This window comes from Triticum aestivum, chromosome 2B, assembly GCF_018294505.1.
Source record: "Triticum aestivum cultivar Chinese Spring chromosome 2B, IWGSC CS RefSeq v2.1, whole genome shotgun sequence".
Lineage (NCBI taxonomy): Eukaryota > Viridiplantae > Streptophyta > Magnoliopsida > Poales > Poaceae > Triticum > Triticum aestivum.
Genome location: NC_057798.1, coordinates 370,930,111 through 370,950,896, shown reverse-complemented (window position 1 = coordinate 370,950,896; position 20,786 = coordinate 370,930,111). Strand labels below are relative to the sequence as shown.

Below are 20,786 nucleotides of genomic sequence, written 5' to 3'. Positions count from 1 at the left end.
TCAAACCAAGCTGTAGACCAAGTAGGAAACAGCTAAAGGTTCCGGTCCAAAGGTAAGAAGATCCGTTGGTTGGAAATCTGTATCAATTGTTACTGGTTCTCCCATTCTTGGTACTGTGTCATGTGACTCTAAAGCCCCAACTAGGCTAGATCGAGATCTTGGTCCTTGCTAGGCTTACTCGCATAAATAACCCCCATGTCTTAGGTGTTCTCAGGGGTAAGCGAGTTAGTACAATCGGTTGCACAACCGTCCAGTCCATATCATAATTGTCATAATCAATCATATCAGTAGGTGGCATACTTGCCTGCTCAAGTCCATCTACTATGGATGTGGGCTTGGACCAAGCCATCCCCAAACACTAAACCGGATCTTGAAAACGGGACTGAACTGAATCCGACTTCTCGGTATCCTATCTTCAACTATGATTCACTCGGTTTTAGCGTAGTTTTTATGTTTCCTTCCATTCATAAGAAGAAAGAGGTTATCTTTTAGCTCCGGGTCCGACTTATAAATAGGGTACTTGACCTTAGGATCGAATCAGGCTCTCCTTGGGATAAGCCAGAGAATGGATGAGCCGGGCGAAGTAAGTGATAGGATCTCCAGGATTCTAAATTCCATGCCCGGGGAAGTCTAAGAGGATAAAGGAGGATGTTCCCTATAGGGCATTTCGCGGGGTTAGGATGTGCATGTTTACCAAATGAGCGGAAGACTTGACGCGAGCCAATGAAGCGGTGCTAAGGCGCTCCGGCTTTCCCCTATTGAGTCGCTCTTTCCTGACCTTCTAAGTGAGTTCTAGCTTGAGCTAGCATAGTTTGTTCCGCTTGTAGGCCAAGGTTGAGAATCCATACGAATGGACGAGGAATTGAGGTAGGGAAAGGAAAGGTAACACCCAAAGCATCAAATGGACACTAATACATCTTAGTGGCTATTTCTTACTACCCCAAATGGGTTGAAAGCGACATCTTATCGAACACTGACATCAGAAAAAAGTGGCCTACTTGAAAGAAAAGAGAATCCGCCTTTCTTTTCAAAAGAATCTACTGGAATGAAATCAGCTTTGGGTAGAGATGGAGGGGGCTTCGTAGCTTGACTTTAACGGATCCCTTGCTTCATAGAATAGATGGCTAAGCTGTCTTCTTTCCCCTTCTTATTAGTCTCATATCTTCTATCCATCAATTAGTATGAATGAGATCATCTATTTCCTTCTCTTTGGCGGATTCAATCATGCCTTGGATTTCCTTCTTTAAATGGCCTTTCATGCTTACTATAACTAGTTATTTCGGTTTCTACTGGCTGCTTTAACTATAACCCCAGCTCTATTTATTGGCTTGAACAAGATACGTCTTATTTGAAATGAATCTTACGAATAAGTAAGAAAAAGGCAATCGTCTTTTATTTAAAAGACCTTGAGTTATAAGCTGCTTCTTCGAGACTCAACTCACCATGTCTGCTGGGAGGAGACACCAGATAAGGCAAGTTTCATATGAGAATTGAGCCAATCACATCCCTATTCCTATCTTATGCACCTATTATCAGTGGACACTCAAATCGAATCAAACTTTCTTTAGCAATTGCCTCTCCTATGACGCATTCTAGGATTAGTGTTAGTTCGTGCGATTGACTTATTCTTATCTTTAGCTGCACCGTAACAGGCTTATCTCGGATCATGTGAGTGAAGTCGTTGTGAGCTGGCACTAAGTCTGCAATCATGAATTACAATCCTTTGTGCCACATTGAAATCCTGCTACCGAATTCTAAGCTTCCCTTCCCTAGAATCTGATTACTCCAAGTCTCCAATAGCATCTAACCAATCCATTAACATGATTGCGTAGTGAGTTGATGCTCCATATTTATCATCCAACTCTTTCCTTCATCGGCTTCAACGACAGTATTGTGCTTTCTTGCTCTTGGCATCGGGAATCATATGAGTTTTTCAACACCTTCACTCAGGTCATTTACGCGAGCAGAACTTCAAATAAGAGCAAGGATTCCCATCTTGGTAGTCTTCAATTTATTACTTTAGCATAGGAGCGCTCTCCAAAGGAGCTGCAACGCGATCGTCCGCGGGAAAAAGAGTTGGATTCGTCCCAGCTATCTAGATCAAAGAAAACGCTTCTTCTATGGTTGCTATACCCAAAGAGTCATGAAACTCGCATGCAACTTAGAATCAGATTCTTCCACCGAAGGTCCCTATCACGTTCCAGGTCTGGTTAGCTGAGATCTGATAGGGCCCGCATGCCCTTGATTGAAATATCTTATATAACACTAAGCCCTCCTTCCAGCACCGCTGCACGCAGCTATACTGAATGAAAAAATAAGAACCATTCACCAATTCCAGCGGAAATAGAACGCAAATAATAGGTAATTCCAGGGTAAACTAAGATCTAAAAACATGGCCTCAGGGGGATCATCCATGGGTCCAAAAGAGTGAAAGGAAGCCCTAGCTGGGAAGGGACGCGGTATCGGCACGCCAATATGGATTCGCTCGGACAACTTCTCTTTGTGCATCATAAGAAACATTGTACTTTCTATCTAAATGACATAATGAGCAAACAGAAGTATCTTTCTCATAAGCTTCTCCTAATCGGAAAGGCAAGTAGCTTTAAAAGACATACGAGTTACATCCTTCTGGCACAATCTATCTATTCTAATTCACTTTTCTAATTAATCAACCTTCTCCAAAAACCAATGGTTCAAATATACCAAAGGCTGGCCTCTCTCTAATTGTATCGGAACTTGGCTTGCCTGCTTGTGCGATGGCTGACGACTCTAGGTCGGTATGGATAGTCTTTTCCAATGCGATCAAAACACTTTACATTGTACCCTGTAGATCCTCTCTTCTTAGCCGGAAAGGAGTAATTTGGAATCGTGTATCCGCTTGACCCCTTTCTTTCCACGTGCAGATCTACTTCATCGTGCAATCCCTCTTGCTCTCCTCATCCGATAGGACAGATTTAGATCCTCGGGATGATGGTTGACACGGTGATCTTCTCTCTTTCCAAGAGTACAACCCTTTACGTAGTCTATGTCTCGGGAGACAGGTGCGGTAGAGAGGTCCCCCACTTCGATTCCTGTCCCGTTAGCATCTCCGATCCGAGAGTTGGGATGACTCCGTTAGTTTTGGTCGGGAGCCGTATGGTAATGGACCTACAACCCTTGCTTCTGGACTAGCTGCAGAGCTAACCTTTGTTCTATTTGTTTGGTGGTTGCTACCAAGACGATTTCTTTATGCCCATCAAAGAACCTCCAGATGCTAATCCATGAAAAACGATACAAGAAATGCGAAAGAACTCAACTGCGGAACAAGGGCGACCCGTGAAAATACCTCGGTTTCTTACTCGTGCCATTGAACTCTTTCTTGGCAACTTGGACAACTTATAACGATGTTTGTCCCGCATATCAGACGGAAGATCGGGTTAAAAAATTCGAAAGCTTTTGTCTCAATTCATATTTAGCCGTGAGCAATCTACGTTTGTGATCTCGTATATTTCGTCGCTTCTCCGGCATCTTACTTAGTTTCCCCTTCATCTTTTAGCAAAAAGCCGCTCCACAGTAGTAAAGTCTCATCTTTTGTATTGGCCGAAGTGACAATAGTCACATTGAACCCTTGAATATGCTCGAAGATCTCGAAATGATCTTCCAGTTCCGGGGAGAATTTGCAAAACTCCGTTTCCATAAAGAATTTGATGGAGTTTTCCCGTATTTCGACCGGAGAATCCAACATAGACATTACTGTAAAGATTTTGACTAAAAAATGGTACATTCCATGCCCTCGGAGAACGCTTTGTCGTGTAAAGTCACTAACATATCCAGTGTCTTTTTCGGACCCCAAGAATGGATTGGATCGAAACGACTTTCCTCCTTGAAAATAGGGGCCCCTTTGTGTCTGTATGAATCTCTGACCGCACAAAATCTCCATAGCCAATTTTCCTAATTGGATTCTGAAATCAGAGGCAGCTTTTGGTACTAATCTTATTTCAAACAATCCAGGAACTTCCATAACATTGGCGTGATTCAGTTTGAGCAACAGATCCTGACATAGTACATCTTCGTAATGAAAATGGAGTGGAAACATCATGGCTTTACTGAAGAAAACTGCTTACCTTATTGGAGTTTCACAGAAAAAGTCATTTATACTGAGGTGGATGTGCTATATCAGGTATGCTAATGTTCAATAATGTGTTAGAACTTTTATATGAAGACATTGAAAAACAGTTATTTTTAATGCACTTAGTAAAATAGGAAAAAACCAGACGGAATAGTAGGTATAAAGTAAATTGCCCAATGTTTCCAAATTAGTCCAACTTCGCACCTTTCCGGCAGCCGTTATCCCCGGGGGATGATTTTACTCGATAGGATCGTGGCACTTCGAAAGCTAGTCTATCGAATGTTTGTCGAAGCAACTATCGTACGCGCTGAGAGTTCACAGGTCAAGCTATGTCAATTCAAAACGGCCTAGATCTGAAATAGGATCAGTTTCCGTACTTCTGTCTTTTTCAGAAAGTAAGGTCTGCCGGTTGCCTTTTAGAAGGCGAACAAACGAAAGTTCTCCGCGGGCGCTAGCGCTATCTTGTTCGCTTTTGTCAACTGAAGTTGCGCGTAGCGCCAACTAACTAATAGCTGATAGAGCGCGGAGACTCTTCTCTAAGCGAGCAGAGCCATTTCTTTCTACTGTCGTCAAAAGAAAAAGAAAAGTACTAAAGGCGAAGGGCATTCTGTTGTACAGCTACTTTTGTATAGTTACAAAGGTAACCGGTAGGTGACTATTGAATCGACAGTAGTTACGAAAGGGGGAAATAGCTCAGTTGGTTAGAGTGCTGGTCTTTCACGCCAGAAGTCGCGGGTTCGAACCCCGTTTTCCCCGCCCGATCTTCCTCTTCCTGCCCGACTCATTTTGAAAACACTGGAAGCTGCTGATCCCAGCGTAGCATTCAAGACAATTGTTCCTTCTTCGGTCTCCCTCCACCCCCTTCGTTTGTTGTCAGTCTCACCGCATGCACTTACTTAATGAATGAGTGAAGATCTTCCTTCCCCCCTTGTGTCTTACCAAGGACTGAGTTCCCACTTGTGGCGAAAAAAAAGTATACCATCCCACCCGGCCTAACCCGGGTGGTTAAGGTTCCTCTCGGAGACTGCCAGTCTACAAGAAGCTGCCAGAGCTTTAGCCATTGGACCACATCCATCCATCCTCCTACCTAAAGACGCCTTTTCTTGTTCGTTCTTCGAATTATGCTAGTGGAGACTAATTCCTTCCGGCTAATGAAGATACTACCCCAGTCTTCCCATTCATTCCCAGTGGATCCTTATTATCCCTTTTTATTGAACGAACCAAGTTCACCTATACGAGAGTGAGGAATAGAAATCCTATAATCAACTTCCCACTTTTGATGTCCCGTTTGACGATTCTGCTGCGTCTTTAGAAAAAAAAAGGAGAAGGACAGGGGTCGCTAGTCAGAAAAGCTATAACTATCAATTCGAATTCTGAATGAATCAAATCTCCCCAAGTAGGATTCGAACCTACGACCAGTCAGTTAACAGCCGACCGCTCTACCACTGAGCTACTGAGGAAGAACGGACTTAAGGAAGCTGACTCTCGTTCTTTGGCCCAACCAACCGCAGACCGAAAATCCAAAAAGTGCGTCACTTTTTCTCTTTCACATACACCGGGAGAAAGGGTGATGATAGCAATCCCCTTTGCCTCCCCGGCCGGGGCAGGACAAGGGGGGCGGCGGTGAACCATCAACTCTCGATATGCATATTGATCAATCGATCTCTGCGTCCTGCCAGTTCGCTAAGTAGACTCACTCTACCGAGGGGCAACTAAGGTTGGTTCCTGCCAATTCCCTTGCTGATCAGCCTTGGAATTGGCAAGTATGAGAGAGGACTCTCTCTGTCTCTCCGAGTTTCAACTACTAAGTGAAGTTAAGTAGCACTTCCGCTATTCTAAATGTGAATAGATTCCGATCAAGCAAGCAGGAGAAGGTGGTCCTTTCATCTCTCTGTCTGCTCCATGCTCTATAAAGGATCATGAGCAGGTTTAATGCCAGAAAAAACGAGATCTGCCTAATCATTTCGGTAGATGAAGTAGTGGGAGGTCACGAAGGAAGTAAGGGGGCATGTTAAGTTGATAATTTCGAACATTGTAGCATCCTTTTGACGGTTGGGCTTTGAGTTGAGAACTTTTAAGAACTCTTAATATGAAAATACACATTCTAAAATGATGCATCGAGTGAGACCATTCTGTTTCATTGTGAATGAAAGACGTTTTCGACCAACAACATCTACTCATATCCAGCTTCATGTCATTTTTGAACACTGCGATCAGCAAGCAGCAAGCGGGGGAGAGTCAAGTCAAGTACAACACAGGACTGATGGGGTGGGGTGCGCCAAAGCAACCCGGGACCCCGGAGGGGTCACTACAAAAGCGTTGGCGCCTTCTTTTGAAGGTGAAAAACTATGCTAGCTAAGAAAAAGAAAAGGGTTGCGCTAATGGCAAGGAGCAAGAAAAGGGCAGCTAGCTCTAAATTTGATAAATCGAATACCTCCTGGCTTCAGTTATGAGAGAGAACTCCAAGGCAGGATAAAGACTGAGTTGGATTCAGCCACGTGGGGAATGGAACAACATTCATGGAATGAGTTAAGGCAAAACCTCCAGCTCTTTTTGAGAGTCAGGGGCTTTAAAAGCGCTTTAAAAAGGGCTGTCTGCATTACTGGATTCACTATATCAAATTGTAGTAAAAACAAGGGGCCATGTAGACTATTCTGAGGTGGTATGCTAAATCCATGATCAACTGATATAGCTAGTGTGACTAAAGCAGCAGCTATTGGCTTAACTGGTTCTAAACTCTCCCACCCGATAAAGGAATTGAAAGACTACCCCGGGCCACGTAGACTAATCCCTTCAGCAGACATTCTTTTCTAGAAGGAAAGTAGCAAAGCTGAACGCAAATACACATGCAAATCCCAACGACAACTACAAAGAAACGACGAATCCCAACTACGGATATATAAGAACCGAAACTGCTCAGAGCATTCAATCCGGCATAAGCATCTGGATAATCTGGAATGTGACGTGGCATACCCGAAAGCCCTAAGAAATGCATGGGAAAGAAGGTCAGATTAACCCCGAAAAAGTGATCCAAAAATGGATTTGGCCTAAAGTTTCAGGATATGTCCGACCAAAGATTTTACCCACCCAATAGTAAAATCCAGGAAATAAAGCAAAAACGGCTCCCATAGAAAGTACATAATGGAAATATGCAACCACATAATAAGTATCATGTAGAGCAATGTCTAGCCCAGAGTTTGCTAGAACTATTCCAGTGAGCCCTCCTATGCTGAACAAAAAGATGAACCCTACAGCAAATAACATGGGTGTTTTGTATTGTATCGAACCTCCCCACATGGTATGATCATGGTAGCTGCAGTGAAGTAGGCACGCGTATCAACGTCTAAGCCCACAGTAAACATATGATGAGCCCAAACTAGAAATCCAAGAACACCTATACTTATCATGGCATAAACCATGCCTAGATACCCGAAGTCCGGTTTTCTTGAAAAGGTTGATACGATATGACTAATAATACCAAATCCAGGCAGAATGAGAATATACACCTCTGGATGACCGAAGAACCAAAAGAGATGCTAGTATAATATTGGGTCTCCCCCTCCTGCAGGATCAAAAAAGGTTGTATTAAAGTTTCGATCGGTTAATAACATTGTAATTGCCCCCGCCAGTACCGGAAGTGATAATAAAAGTAGGAATGCTGTCACTAGAACGGACCACACAAAAAGTGGTAATCTATGCATAGTCATTCCAGGTCCACGCATGTTGAAGATAGTTGTTATAAAATTGATAGAACCTAAAATTGATGAATACCTGATAGATGAAGACTAAAAATTGCTAAATCAACTGCTCCTCCAGAATGGCTGGTAATACCACTTAAGGGCGGATAGACTGTCCACCCAGTGCCGCTGCCCACTTCTACTAAGGCTGAGCTTAATAGGAGCAAGAGACTTGGTGGCAACAACCAGAATGATATATTATTTAATCGTGGAAATGCCATGTCAGGTGCACCTATCAGAACCGGAACAAACCAATTACCAAATCCACCTATCATCGCCGGCATAACCATAAAAAAGATCATTAAAAAAGTGTGAGCCGTTATTAAAACATTATAAAGTTAATGATTCCCACCAAGAATTTTATCGCCGGGTCGGGCTAATTCCATACGAATCAGTACAGAGAAGCATGTGCCCATCACTCCTGCAATGGCACCGAGATGAAATAGAGAGTCCCAATATCCTTGTGGTTAGTAGAGAAGAGCCATCGAACCATATTTGTCATTTTTAATTTTAGAAATGAAAACTTTCCTTATCAAAGAGGGGCCGGGGGGCTGGAAAAGAAAAGAATCAGAATTACTGAGCTACCCCGCTCTTTTTTTCTAATTGCCTTCTAAGATCCTCCGACTTAAACAAGTTGAGAGCATGCTTGTGCTCAGCTCTTAAGAGACTTGCCTTGCTCTTGGGGATTTCTTCCCACCGGATCCTCTATTCCACTTCCAGGCACCTCCTTGCGGAGCTTTCCGCCTCAAGGAGATCCCGGTTGTGGGAAACAACATTTCGAAAGAAAACGGATCCTCCCTCATTCTCCCGCAGATCTTGATAAGATGCTTGGAGAACAGTGAAAGAATCAGTTGTGTGCATATGGTCCAGATAGGAACGAAGCGCTTCATCGACCAAGTAGGGCTCGATCGGTAGATAAGGCCCTACTCTTTGATAAAGCGCCACAAATTCCTGAATGACATCTTGTCGCATAGAAGAGATCTTTTCTTCCATTAGGAAGAGCTTAAGCCGCCCAGGTATGTCTTCCAGGGGGGTATTGTGATTAAGCTCATTCTGAATGAAAGTAACCCATCCCGGATCCTGCTCGTAAAGACTCAGATAGAAGTTTAGCCCTGCTAAATGAGCTAGAGCCTGGGGGTCTTGAATCTCTGGTGGGAGAGTGATCAGAAAGGAGGAGCCGACGAAGCACGAACTAAAAAGATTGAAAATAGGTATTAGGCATAATAGAAAACGACAAAGGAATAAAAATATACAAATCGAAAGTAATATCCAATTATATATTAAGGGAAACTTAATACATAAGAAAAAATAGAAAGTAGTAAAGCGGGTAGTGGAGAAGAGCCATCGAACCATATTTTTCATTTTCTTTTCGTTTTGAAAACCTGACTTATCAGGGAGGGGCCAGGGGGCTGGAAGAGAAGAACTTGAATACTAAACGCTGGAAGAGAAGAACCTTAATACTAAACCAAGTTTCGGGAACTTCTTGGTGACTTGATTGGTTCCCTTCCCCCAATTTGCAAAGGATGATTCCCGTGAAGGTGATCTCGATCACCATTCTATGATATTTCTAGATGCTTTTGAGAAGCTTTTCCTTTTACCTAATGCCGGCTACCGACAACTTACTTCATGCTATTACTAACACTTATGACTGAGCCGCACTTGCTTTCCAAAAGAAATGGAAACTATCATGCCTGAGACTAGCCAATAGAAGAAAGAGCCACAAGCAAGCCATAGTAGCATCCTTTTTCTTTGCTTTCTTCAACAATGCGAATCTACCTCACTCCTCATCATAACTCAAATACAAATTCCAGTTCCAAATTGATATTTCCTCACGTAAGCAATAAAATGTGAAACAAGTATTCATCATGAAACTTCAGACACTGATGAGAATAAAAGCAGGAGTATAAAATTTATCTCGATATAGTAACTAGCTCAAATTAAAGTTTAGTGTCACTTCGAGTGAGTAGGATAAGCAGGAGTAGTCGGATGATCTGAGAAGGGAATTAGAGAAAAAAGAGCAGCAGCTCAGTAATAACACCTAGGCTTTTGAATTAACTCTGCGATTTGGAAGACGGAGGAAATGAAAGTAGAAGAAGTTATCGAAACTCGGAACCACATGTTCAATCTTTTTTAGCGGTTTCCCCAAAGATCTTTATCATTAACGCAACCTATGTTTACTACCTCCTGTCAAAGAGCCGTCCATCTACTTACTGCCTGCAACCGCCTTCTTGTCGCCCGCCTTTGACACTCTAGGGATGGGGGTAGGCCCAGCCCAGTCTTGTGCGGTTAAGGTTGTTGTACACAATCTTAGTTGAGCATTCAGTTAGAGGCGGCGATCGCAGGTTCGCCGGAGGAGAGGGTGTTGCGAACAAGATTGCACAAACAAAGCCCTCCTGCATGCAGCCCTATTCTAGAAATTAGGCTGGCTATGTTACTTATAACCGCAGAACGAGCAATGAATCCCCAACGACAAACGAACAAGGGGCGGGGCATTTTCGGGGAGTAGCCCCCTTCATAAGAAACTTCCTGGCACATACATTAAGGGAGCCATGGAAAGGTGACTGAAACACCTGAAACAGGGACTACCCGAGCTAATGATAGAGGCAAGAACACTTTCCGGCCAAGTCCCATTAATTGATCATAACGATATTGTGGAAATGCTGCACAGACCCATATATATAGAAACAGAAAAATAAGAACCTTGATACTAAACCAGATCGAACAAGGGATCTTTTGGAAATGGGAAGATCTAGGATAGGCAGCCAACCTCCTAGAAAGAGCGATGTGCATAGACCGGGTGAGTAGGGATGCAGCTCCGTGGACCGCTCGTCGGGCCTGATAGGTGGTGGTATCACAGCCTTCTCAAAGGAACTGTACGTGAGACTCTCGCCTCATACGGCTCCGTCCTGGAATCTGGACCCCCCTTTTCCTTTGACCAACGGGTCCTCGAACCCATGGGGGTTATGAATCATTCATTCATTGATTGATTCAAGGTAGCTTTAGCCATTGTGGGTAGAATGTTGTCCCTTGAGCGAGAAGATATGACATAAAACTATCCTCAGTTAGTTAAGATTGATGAACAGAGATTAGTGATAATAATTATTTCCTATAGGTAAGATCTCTTTCTACGCATCAATTTGGATTCTATTAACTAATTTTGAAGAGATAGTTTATCTTGAATTATTAGCAAGAATAATACTAAAACCATCATCCAAATACCTAGTAACTAATCAAAGATATGGGCTATTCCCTACTAAAAAAGGATAATCTATGAGTGCCATTACTATATTCATAGCTAGATTCTGGAAAGGCGGAGGAAATAGACTTTCTTGCTCCTGCATCATTCTTGCTAAGGGCATCTAAGGAACTAATCAAAGGTTACGAAAGAGAAGGCTTGAAAAGGAGCTTACTTTTCCCGCTAATGCTACTTCCGCTATCTCGTAAGGAGGATACGACTCATAAACCTCCCTTGGTATTTGGGTAGGGAGAAAGATAATTAATTAGACTGAGTGAGGAATGTATACAACTACTCCTCAAAAGGCAATAAGAAGCACGCACTCCTACTAGACATGGAAGGAGTAAACCTAAAATATGCTTTCTTCCCTTATGTTGAATCGACTTCCTTGTCTCTTTCTAGAAAGTCACCAGCTGGACCAAGGTGACCTACTGGGAAATGAAAAAACAATTGGTTCAATCGAGTACTTATAAGCTGAACGGAGTTCTCTCTCATATTGTTATGTTTACCTGGAGTGCCATAAGCCCGCTCTCAAGGAACAACTCGAATCACTGCTGACGCGGGACTTGCTTTCGCACGGGGAGTTGGATAAATTACCCTCTTGTGGGTATGGCGATAGATAGCAATAGCAACGGATTGATTATGATTATGATTAAGTAGACTGACTGTTGGATGAGCTCCAAAAGGTGGTGAGCCTGATGAGTCAACAAAACGGAGTGGGCCCTTTAAACCCCTGGGGCGTAAGAATTTCTCCTATCCAAAATAAGAGGTCAAGTCAATCTTGAATGCGGTTAGTACCTATTAGTATTAGATACAGAATCCTATTTGCTTTGAGCGCCTCTATCCTATATTCTCTCTATCTATAGATGGAGAAAGACATGCTCGGTATGAATTGGGACAAAGAAAAAAGTAAAAAGCAGGAGGTAGGTCCGTGGTTTCAAGTTGAGTAGTGAGTGGTTCCTTGAGGGGAGTCGACAGAAACCTTTACTCATTTGATTTCCTCCCAAAAGAAGGAGGGGCATAAGAGACACGAGATGATCAGGTGTGTGCACTAAAGCTCGACATGATGAAAGCTTATGAGAACTTCACTGCTATAGCTGATATGGGATCTAATGACTTATTTCTTAAAATAGGGTTTTGTGACTACCGAAAGTTTCTCTTTTCATGACACAGGGGGGGGGGTCTCTGTGGCCCTAGTTTCTTTGGCCCATTTGAAATGAGCTACGAATAGGTCCTACTTCAGACAATCCTTCGTTGTCCCTTCAGAGGAGATGAGTGGGATGACGAATGAGTTCTTTAAACATCTCTATACTGCTGAAGGTACTGAAAGAATGGAGGATGTTTGTTCTGTCGACAGTTCCTCGGAAAGTATCTCAGGCAATGAATGAGCAATTGACTGCGCCCTTTACTGGTTCTGAAGTGTGACCTTTTTAAGATGTACCCTGAAAGGCCCCTGGCCCGGACGGCTATCCAGTCCACTTTTTTTCAGCAAAGGTGGGATTTCTATGGTGATGAGGTTAGTGACTTCAGTTACCTTCTCGGTTCTTTTCAATGGGGAGCGTCTTGAGGAATTCAAACCTTCTCAGGGACTACGCCAGGGAGATCCAATATCTCCGTACTTATTCTTGTTAGCAGCTATTTAGGTATTCGAAATAGCGAAATACATAATTATCTATCTCAAGTATGTCTCGTACTTATCTTGAGCCATCAGTCAGATTGAATGCAGCGCCCTGCCGGCAGCTCCTGACCTCTGTTCCTATGGGGGAAAGAAGGTGTGGCTTTGGACCCCAAACTCTTCCATGACGCCCTTCTTCTTATAGCGTGGGTAAGTGACCAATACAGACAAAAATCACACCCATTGGATCCATCCTGATATGATTGGGTGATTTGCACGTTCCCTTAAGAACAAGCACACACACACTAAATCCTGAAAAGAAAGATAGATGCTCATCTTCACACTGATAGCAGCAGGCTCACTACGTACGTTGTCCAACCCACCTCGTAAGACATCTTTCCTCGGATAGCCAAGCGAAAGAGGAGGTCTCAAGCGTGCAAAAACACATGTATGAGCAGGAAAAGATGTGCAATCAAGCTCAGAGACTGCAGATAACGGATCTCTCAGGCACCGGTTTCCCTCAGTTCTGGAAGGGAAGCGAGCTTTCAAGGGTCCAAGGATAAAAAAGGTAATTAATATGTCTCCGACCGAAGTGATAGATAAAGGCTTTACCCATTGGCAAGGAACGCTTGGAGGAGTGAAACAACGATTCCGCCTAGCGTAGGACACGTATATTTGATCCAATCTAGCAAGCGTAGCCAGCCCCACCCACGGGTGAAATTGTACAGCTCCCTATCTCGTTGAAAGCCCCTTTGCTTACAGAAGAGAAGAGTTGGATGTCGTGGTGGGAAAGCTCCCGTTTCAACTTTGCTTCTTGTAAGCTTCGGGATAAATAGATCTCTTGCGGGATCTAATCTCATTCTATGGGAACAACTTTCATTTCTATCTTTTGGCTTAAAGTGGTGAACAAATCCTTTCTCTTCACTTTTTGTGCTCCGCATGGCTCCGGTCAAGATGTGACTCATCCTGTATATACATAATTAGGAGACCTCTCACGAACTTGTTAAAGAAAGGAGTACCATTTGTGTGGACAAGCCAAAGCAATCCTTTGATGTTCTCAAGCAAGCTTTAATTGAGGCCCCTGTGTTGGTTCTCCCTGATTTCAGTAAAAGATTTGTGCTAGAGACAGATGCCTGTGGGCATTGGAGCTGTGATAAGGGGTAGAAGTATTCGTGTGGTGTGGGTTTCGAAGGGAAGGTTGCACAATAGATCGGAGATCCTTTGAGGAAGACTGAAATGACTATACTTATAGAATGGTCCATATCGAACAAATACGATACTGGTTTACACAGAGAATATTGCCTAGCTCTAAAACAGCAGCACCTGAGTGCAACTTAGTGTAAGAAAGAACGACCTTCTGCTACCTTTTTACCGGGGCATTGTTTTAACAACTTTAGCTGATTGATCTACGAATGGAGGGATTCAAGCTTATTTTTGTTAACCGAGATGCAAACGACTAACAAACTGGATTCGAAGCCACCTGTCGTAATAGTACCTGCGGGTTCTTTCTGTGGAGCCTTCAAATGCAATAGCTAGCTGCCCAACGGCCAATGCCACAGGCAAATCTCCATTTTCCAGCGTATACAACTCTTTGGGGTCCAAAGATACTCGCCATTGCAACTTAATAAATAGGACCGGTGGGATCGCCTTCAACAGATATATCGGTTTCACTGCTTTCGTACCCTTTGTTTTGGTCATGTGGTGTAACACCCCGGATGTAACTTTCCATCTTTGTATCTCCAACTCTTGCCATTTTTGGCTATGTGATATGATATTCCCTCCGTGTCTGGGTTTTGCCTTTTGTTTTGCATTTTATTCATGTCATGCATATCATATCATGTCATCATGTGCATCTCATTTGCATACGTGTTCGTCTCATGCATCCGAGCATTTTCCCCATTGTCCGTTTCACAATCCGACACTCCCACATGCACCGGCACACCCCTCTTGTCTCTTTTCGTGTGCGGGTGTTAAACGTTCTCGGAATGGACCGAGCCTTGCCAAGTGGCCCTGGTATAGCACCGGTAGACCACCTGTCAAGTTTCGGGTCATTTGGAGCTCGTTTGGTACTCCGAAGGTTAACCGCACAACCGCAAAGGCCTCTTTTGAGTTGCAGCCCAACACCCCTCCAAAACAGCCCAATAACCCATCTAAGTCACTTCCATGCTCTCCGTCGTCGGATCACGATCGTGTGGGCGAAAACTACACCTCATTTGGACACTCCTAGCTCCTTCTACCTATAAAAACACCCCCTCCCCCGAAATCCCGGATCATTTCCTACCCTAACCCTAGCCCCGCTCCTCTCCGCGCTGTCGGACACGTCCGGACGGAGGCGGACGCGTCCACCACCGCGCCCCGGATGAACCGGATCCCGCCACGTGGCCTGCGCCGCCGCCCCGCGCCGCCGGCCCGCTCGTGGCCCTCGCGGGCCCAACCGCCTCGCCGCCGCCGCGCGCCCAGGCCGCCGTCGTCCTCCGCCTGCCGCCGGCGCCGCCCGGTCCCGCCTCCGACTGCGTCGCCTCCAACCGCGCCGCTGCCCGACCCCGTCTCCGACCGCGCCGCCGCGGCCAAGCTCCGGCCGGCCCGTCCTCTCCGGCCTTCCTCCCCTCCGTCAACTCAGGCGACGCCCGCGCCCTCCGACGAACACGCGCCGGCCGTCCTCGATCCGCACGACCGGATCTAGATCCACCCTCGTTGACTTCTCCCCCCGAAAATCCCCTAAGTTATTATCTGTCAGTAATTTTGTTGCATGTTTAACACCCCACAACTTTGCACCCGTGGCTCCGTTTTTGGCGCGTAGCATACCGAATTGTTCGCCTCGACGAGTACATCATTCCATCGCATTGCATCATTTTCATTTGGGCTCATCTTGATGCCCGAAATGATGTTGGAAGAGTGCTTCATAATGTTAGTTTCAGATTCTTATCAGAAAATGCACTTTTGTCATTTTTGCCATGATTGATGTGTGCATCTTATGTACTTGAGTCCTACATGTGAGTTGAACTATGCCATGTCTTCTTTACAGAGGTGCTTACCATGTATTTTTGTGATCAATGTGGTGACTAGCACAAGCATGCAAACTAGGCTTCATGATATTGCTGATTTTAGTCCCTGTTCTGCTGTTATTTTGATGCCATGTAAACATGTTGCTACAGAGAGATCCATGCATAATTTGGGATACTTCAGTAAGGGTGTTTTGAACATATGGTTATGATCTATCCATTCATGCCCCTGGTTGAAATTATGGAGTAGTCTAACATGTCATTTTCGTGCTCTACTTTTGCTTCAAAATGTTTCCTGGCAGATTGTTTACCTGTTATTCAATTTTGCCAAGGTTGTTGTAGTTGATCCGTGTATGCTATGATGTTGTTCTTGCCATGTATAGCTTCTATGCCATGTCTTCTTGATGTATGTATGCTTAGTTTATCATGAAATGCTCTGTAGTGAGTGCATAGAGCTCGCGAAGGTGCCTTCGTAATTCTGTCAATGCCATGCTCTCTTTGGTGAATCTGTTAACGAAACTTGCTATGTTCACATGGGTGCCATCATATCTTCTGGTCCTTTTTGGCTTATGGTCAGTAAGGGACTTTTGATCTATGCTTCGAGTAGAATCATGCCATGTCTTGTTTTGATATTATAAGGTCTTGTAACTTGTTGATAACTTGCTCTGAACATTGCTTCGTGATGCTGTTTATGCCATGTCCAACCTGATATTTTTAGCTCTTTTGCCATGCTTGTTTGAACCTGTTATGATGTGATTTAGCCATAGCTCAGTGTTCCTCTTTTGTTAAGCATCTCCTGTAGATCACTGCCATATGCTTTGTTGGTATGTTGGGGTGCTGTAGCATAGTTTCTTGTTGCATGCTAAGTAGCATCGTGCTGTTAATCGCAGCTTTGCGCCATTCTTGTTTTGATTGCCATTTGCAAACAGTGCATCCGTTTCCGGTGATCTTCATATCGATTTCAACCGAAATCATCTCATCTTTCCAGCGGCATACTTGGTTTGCCAAGTTGATGCCTTGCTCATCATTTTTCCTCCCGAAGCACGCATAAGCATTGCATATCACATCTCGCATATCATGACATGTATTGCATCATGTTGCTTGTGCATTGCACCGAGATTTATTGTGGTTCCTTTGCTTGTGTTCTTGCTTTGGGTAGACCCGGGAGACGAGTACGTGCACGAGGAACCTGTTAAGTATGCTAACAAGGATCAAGCCTTCGACAACTCTGAGAACCTTGCAGGCAAGATGACCATACCTTCGATATCACTTCTATCTTTGCTTGCTAGTACTCGCTCTATCGCTATGTTAGTTCTACCTGCAACTGTTTATCATGCCTCCCTATTGCAATGTCAAACCTCTAACCATCCTATCCTAGCAAACCGTTGTTTGGCCATGTCACCGCTTTTGCTCAGCCCCGCTTATAGCGTTGCTAGTTGCAGGTGAAGATGAAGTTTGTTCCTGGTCGGAACATGGATATTTTGGGATATCCCATTATCTCCTGTTTAATTAATGCACCTTATATACTTGGTAAAGGGTGGAAGGCTCGGCCTTATGCCTGGTGACTTGTTCCACTCTTGCCACCCTAGTTTCCATCATACCGGTGTTATGTTCCTTGATTTTGCGTTCCTTACACGGTTGGGTGATTTATGGGACCCCCTTGACAGTTCGCTTTGAATAAAACTCCTCCAGCAAGGCCCAACCTTGGTTTTACCATTTGCCACCTAAGCCTTTTTCCCTTGGGTTTTCCCGAGCCCAAGGGTCATCTTTATTTTAACCCCCCGGGCCAGTGCTCCTTCGAGTGTTGGTCCGAAACAGGAAGACTGCGGGGCCACCACGGGGCAACTCGAGGTCTGGTTTTACTCGTAGACTGACCTATCTGGTGTGCCCTGAGAACGAGATATGTGCAGCTCCTATCGGGATTTGTCGGCACATCAGGCGGCTTTGCTGGTCTTGTTTTACCATTGTCGAAATGTCTTGCGAACCGGGATTCCGAGACTGATCGGGTCTACCCGGGAGAAGGTATATCCTTCGTTGACCGTGAGAGCTTGTGATGGGCTAAGTTGGGACACCCCTGCAGGGTATATTATCTTCCGAAAGCCGTGCTCGCGGTTATGAGGCAGATGGGAATTTGTTAATGTCCGGTTGTAGATAACTTGACACTTGACTTCATTAAAATTACATCAACTGTGTGTGTAGCCGTGATGGTCTCTTCTCGGCGGAGTCCGGGAAGTGAACATGGTTTAAGTTATCTTGACGTAAGTAGTTTCAGGATCACTTCTTGATCGATTCTAGCTTCTCGACCGTTGCGTTGCTTCTCTTCTCTCTCTCACTTGCGTATGTTAGCCACCATATATGCTTAGTGGTTGCCGCAGCTCCACCATATTACCCCCTTGTCCTACCTATGAGCTTAAATAGTCTTGATCTCGCGGGTGTGAGATTGCTGAGTCCCCGTGGCTCACAGATTCTACCAAAACAGATGCAGGTGCCGAGGATACCAGCGTCGATGGCGCAACTGAGCTGAAGTGGGAGATTGATGAGGCCCTTGGTCGTTACTATGTATCGTTTCCAAATGATCAGTAGAGGTGCCCAGTCGGGACGATCGGGGATCTAGCATTTGGGGTTGTCTTCTTTTCATTTGAATTTGACCGTAGCCGGTCTATGAGTGTATTTTGAATGATGTATGATCTTAATTATGTATTGTGTGAAGTGGCGATTGTAAGCCAACTCTCTTTATCCCATTCTTGCTCATTACATGGGATTGTGTGAAGATGACCCTTCTTGCGACAAAACCACCATGCGGTTATGCCTCTAAGTCGTGCTTCGACACGTGGGAGATATAGCCGCATCGTGGGTGTTACATGTGGATGACTCGCAGACCGTAGATAAGATGGATACCCACGTGCTGCCTTCAATGAAGAGAGTTTTACCAAGGACCCTTAGACAGATAGGGGGACAGACAAGAGGTATGCAACCTGCTGAATATTGTCACCGAATCACTCACTGACAAATACTTGGGGCTCCCCTCCCTGTTTGGAGTGGATAGGAGAGACTGCTTCCAACACTGAATTAAGAGAGTTTGCACTCGGATTAATGGCTGCAAAGAGGAAGGGCTAATTGGCTCCGCCATGGAGACCGGAATACAAGCTTCTTTCATCACATCATTTTGCAACGGAGAAAAAAGAAGAACATAATAAAGTTTCTGAATGACTCAAACCGCAACAGGATCGAAGGTAATGACCAGTTAGCATCTCTGATACAGGGTTACTTTGAGGGACTGTTCACCTCAGAAGTCCTAGCTCCCGACCCTGGGCTACTGGGGAAAGTAAACAGGCGAGTAACTGAAGAAATGAACGCAAGCCTCTTGGCCCCGTTCACGGTAGATGAAGTAAAGGCAGCACTCTGAATTCAATCGAGAGTTAGATACAGTAATCTTCAGATATGACAATACCTCCCCCAAAGCATTTTCAAGTGTTGGAATTAGGGTACCAACCACGAATAGGAGCTGTATAGAACTCCGGAAAGAGACCTTTGATGAAGTCGGCATCCTCCCAAGTGGCATTTGCTTGATCCAAACTAGCCCACTTCCTTGCTGCTGAAAAACCATGCAATGCAAGTAATTTTCCACACACTAATTCACACGTTCTGTCTGGCCATCTGATTGTGGGTGGTAGGCAGAGCTAAACCTCAATTTCACTTGCAGTGCTTTGAAGAAGGCCTGCCACATGTTACTTGTGAATATCCAGTTTCTATCAGAGACTATTGACTTTGGCAATCCATTCCACTTAAAAACATTATCCATGAAAGCATGAGAGACTGATTGTACTGTATAAGGGTGAGCAAGGGGAATGAAATGAGAATATTTAGTGAACCTGTCCACCACCAACAATATGAATTCTTTGCCCAATGATTTGGGAAGACCCTCAAAGAAATCCAAGGAGATGTCAGTCCAAGCAGAAGTAGGTAATGTCAGTGGATCTAGGAGACCAGGGTAGTGGGAATGCTCTCCCTTGACTCTTTGGCAAACTGCACACTCATGTAGAAAAGTTTCAATCTCCTGGCTTGGCGCCAATCAAATAGCTTTTTTACCCTTTGATAAGTAGCCACAATGCCTGAATGGCCTCCTATGGGAGAGTTGTGAAGTGAATCAATGATTTGGTGTTTAAGAACAGCATCTGATCCCACATATATTCTTCCTTTATATTTCAAAATGCCAGAATGAAGAGTATAAGGGGGTGCTGCATTGGCTAATACAGTGAGCTTCTCAAGCAGAGATTTGCAGTGATCATTGAGGGAGTCCTGGATTAGGGGGTGTCCGGATGGCCGGACTCCCGGACTATGAAGATACAAGATTGAAGACTTCGTCCCGTGTCCGGATGGGACTTTCCTTGGCATGGAAGGCAAGCTTGGTGATACGATATGAAGATCTGCTCCCATTGTAACTGACTCTGTGTAACCCTAGCCCTCTCCGGTGTCTATATAAACCGGAGAGTTTTAGTCCGTAGGACGAACAACAATCATACCATAGGCTAGCTTCTAGGGTTTAGCCACTCCGATCTCGTGGTAGATCTACTCTTGTACTACCCATATCATCAATATTAATCAAGCAGGAGTAGGGTTTTACCTCCATCGAGAGGGCCCGAACCTAGGTAAAAACATCGTGTCCCTCGTCTCCTGTTACCATCCGCCTAGACGCACAGTTCGGGACCCCCTACCCGAGATCCGCCGGTTTTGACACCGACATTGGTGCTTTCATTGAGAGTTCCGCTGTGTCGTCACCATCAGGAAGGATGCCGCATCCCGTCTTTAAAGACGGCATCGTTGCTAAAGGAGCTTTGGCTGTCGGCCAAACTCTCCGGCTAGGCAGGTTTTTGATGACCGCCTGTCCGGCCGTTGCACCGACGATGACCTCTCGGGCCATCGAAAGCAATCTTCACATCAGCTCGGAGCTTGCCGAGCAGTTAGATCCGATGGAGCTCTTCTCCCTGAACGAGCTCTTGGATCGCATCACGGCCCTGGGAGTCGCTACTGATTACGACCAGATTGGGATTAAACCCGATCAGAGAGACATTGAATCTCCCCAGATCAC

The 20,786-nt window shown here is 44.7% G+C and overlaps 1 protein-coding gene, 2 non-coding genes and 1 pseudogene across 3 annotated transcripts; 1 reads left to right on the top strand and 3 right to left on the bottom strand.

Moving 5' to 3' along the window:
* Positions 1-3,440: 3,440 nt before the first annotated feature.
* On the bottom strand, positions 3,441-4,078 carry LOC123041244 (60S ribosomal protein L5, mitochondrial-like). Its single transcript, XM_044463900.1, has one exon. The coding sequence runs from the start codon at positions 4,076-4,078 to the stop codon at positions 3,509-3,511; it is 570 nt and encodes a 189-aa protein (XP_044319835.1). The 3' UTR covers positions 3,441-3,508.
* Positions 4,079-4,790: 712 nt separating this feature from the next.
* On the top strand, positions 4,791-4,864 carry TRNAE-UUC (transfer RNA glutamic acid (anticodon UUC)). Its single transcript has one exon. It is a non-coding gene; the product is annotated as a tRNA-Glu (tRNA).
* A 632-nt stretch (positions 4,865-5,496) lies between these two features.
* Positions 5,497-5,568, bottom strand: TRNAN-GUU (transfer RNA asparagine (anticodon GUU)). Its single transcript has one exon. It is a non-coding gene; the product is annotated as a tRNA-Asn (tRNA).
* A 1,788-nt stretch (positions 5,569-7,356) lies between these two features.
* Positions 7,357-11,601, bottom strand: LOC123039219 (cytochrome c oxidase subunit 1-like; annotated as a pseudogene).
* Between the last annotated feature and the right edge of the window lie 9,185 nt (positions 11,602-20,786).

Excerpts from the sequence above, each read along its gene's own strand:
- LOC123041244 (XM_044463900.1), bottom strand. The coding sequence starts at position 4,078 with ATGATGTTTCCACTCCATTTTCATTACGAAGATGTACTATGTCAGGAT.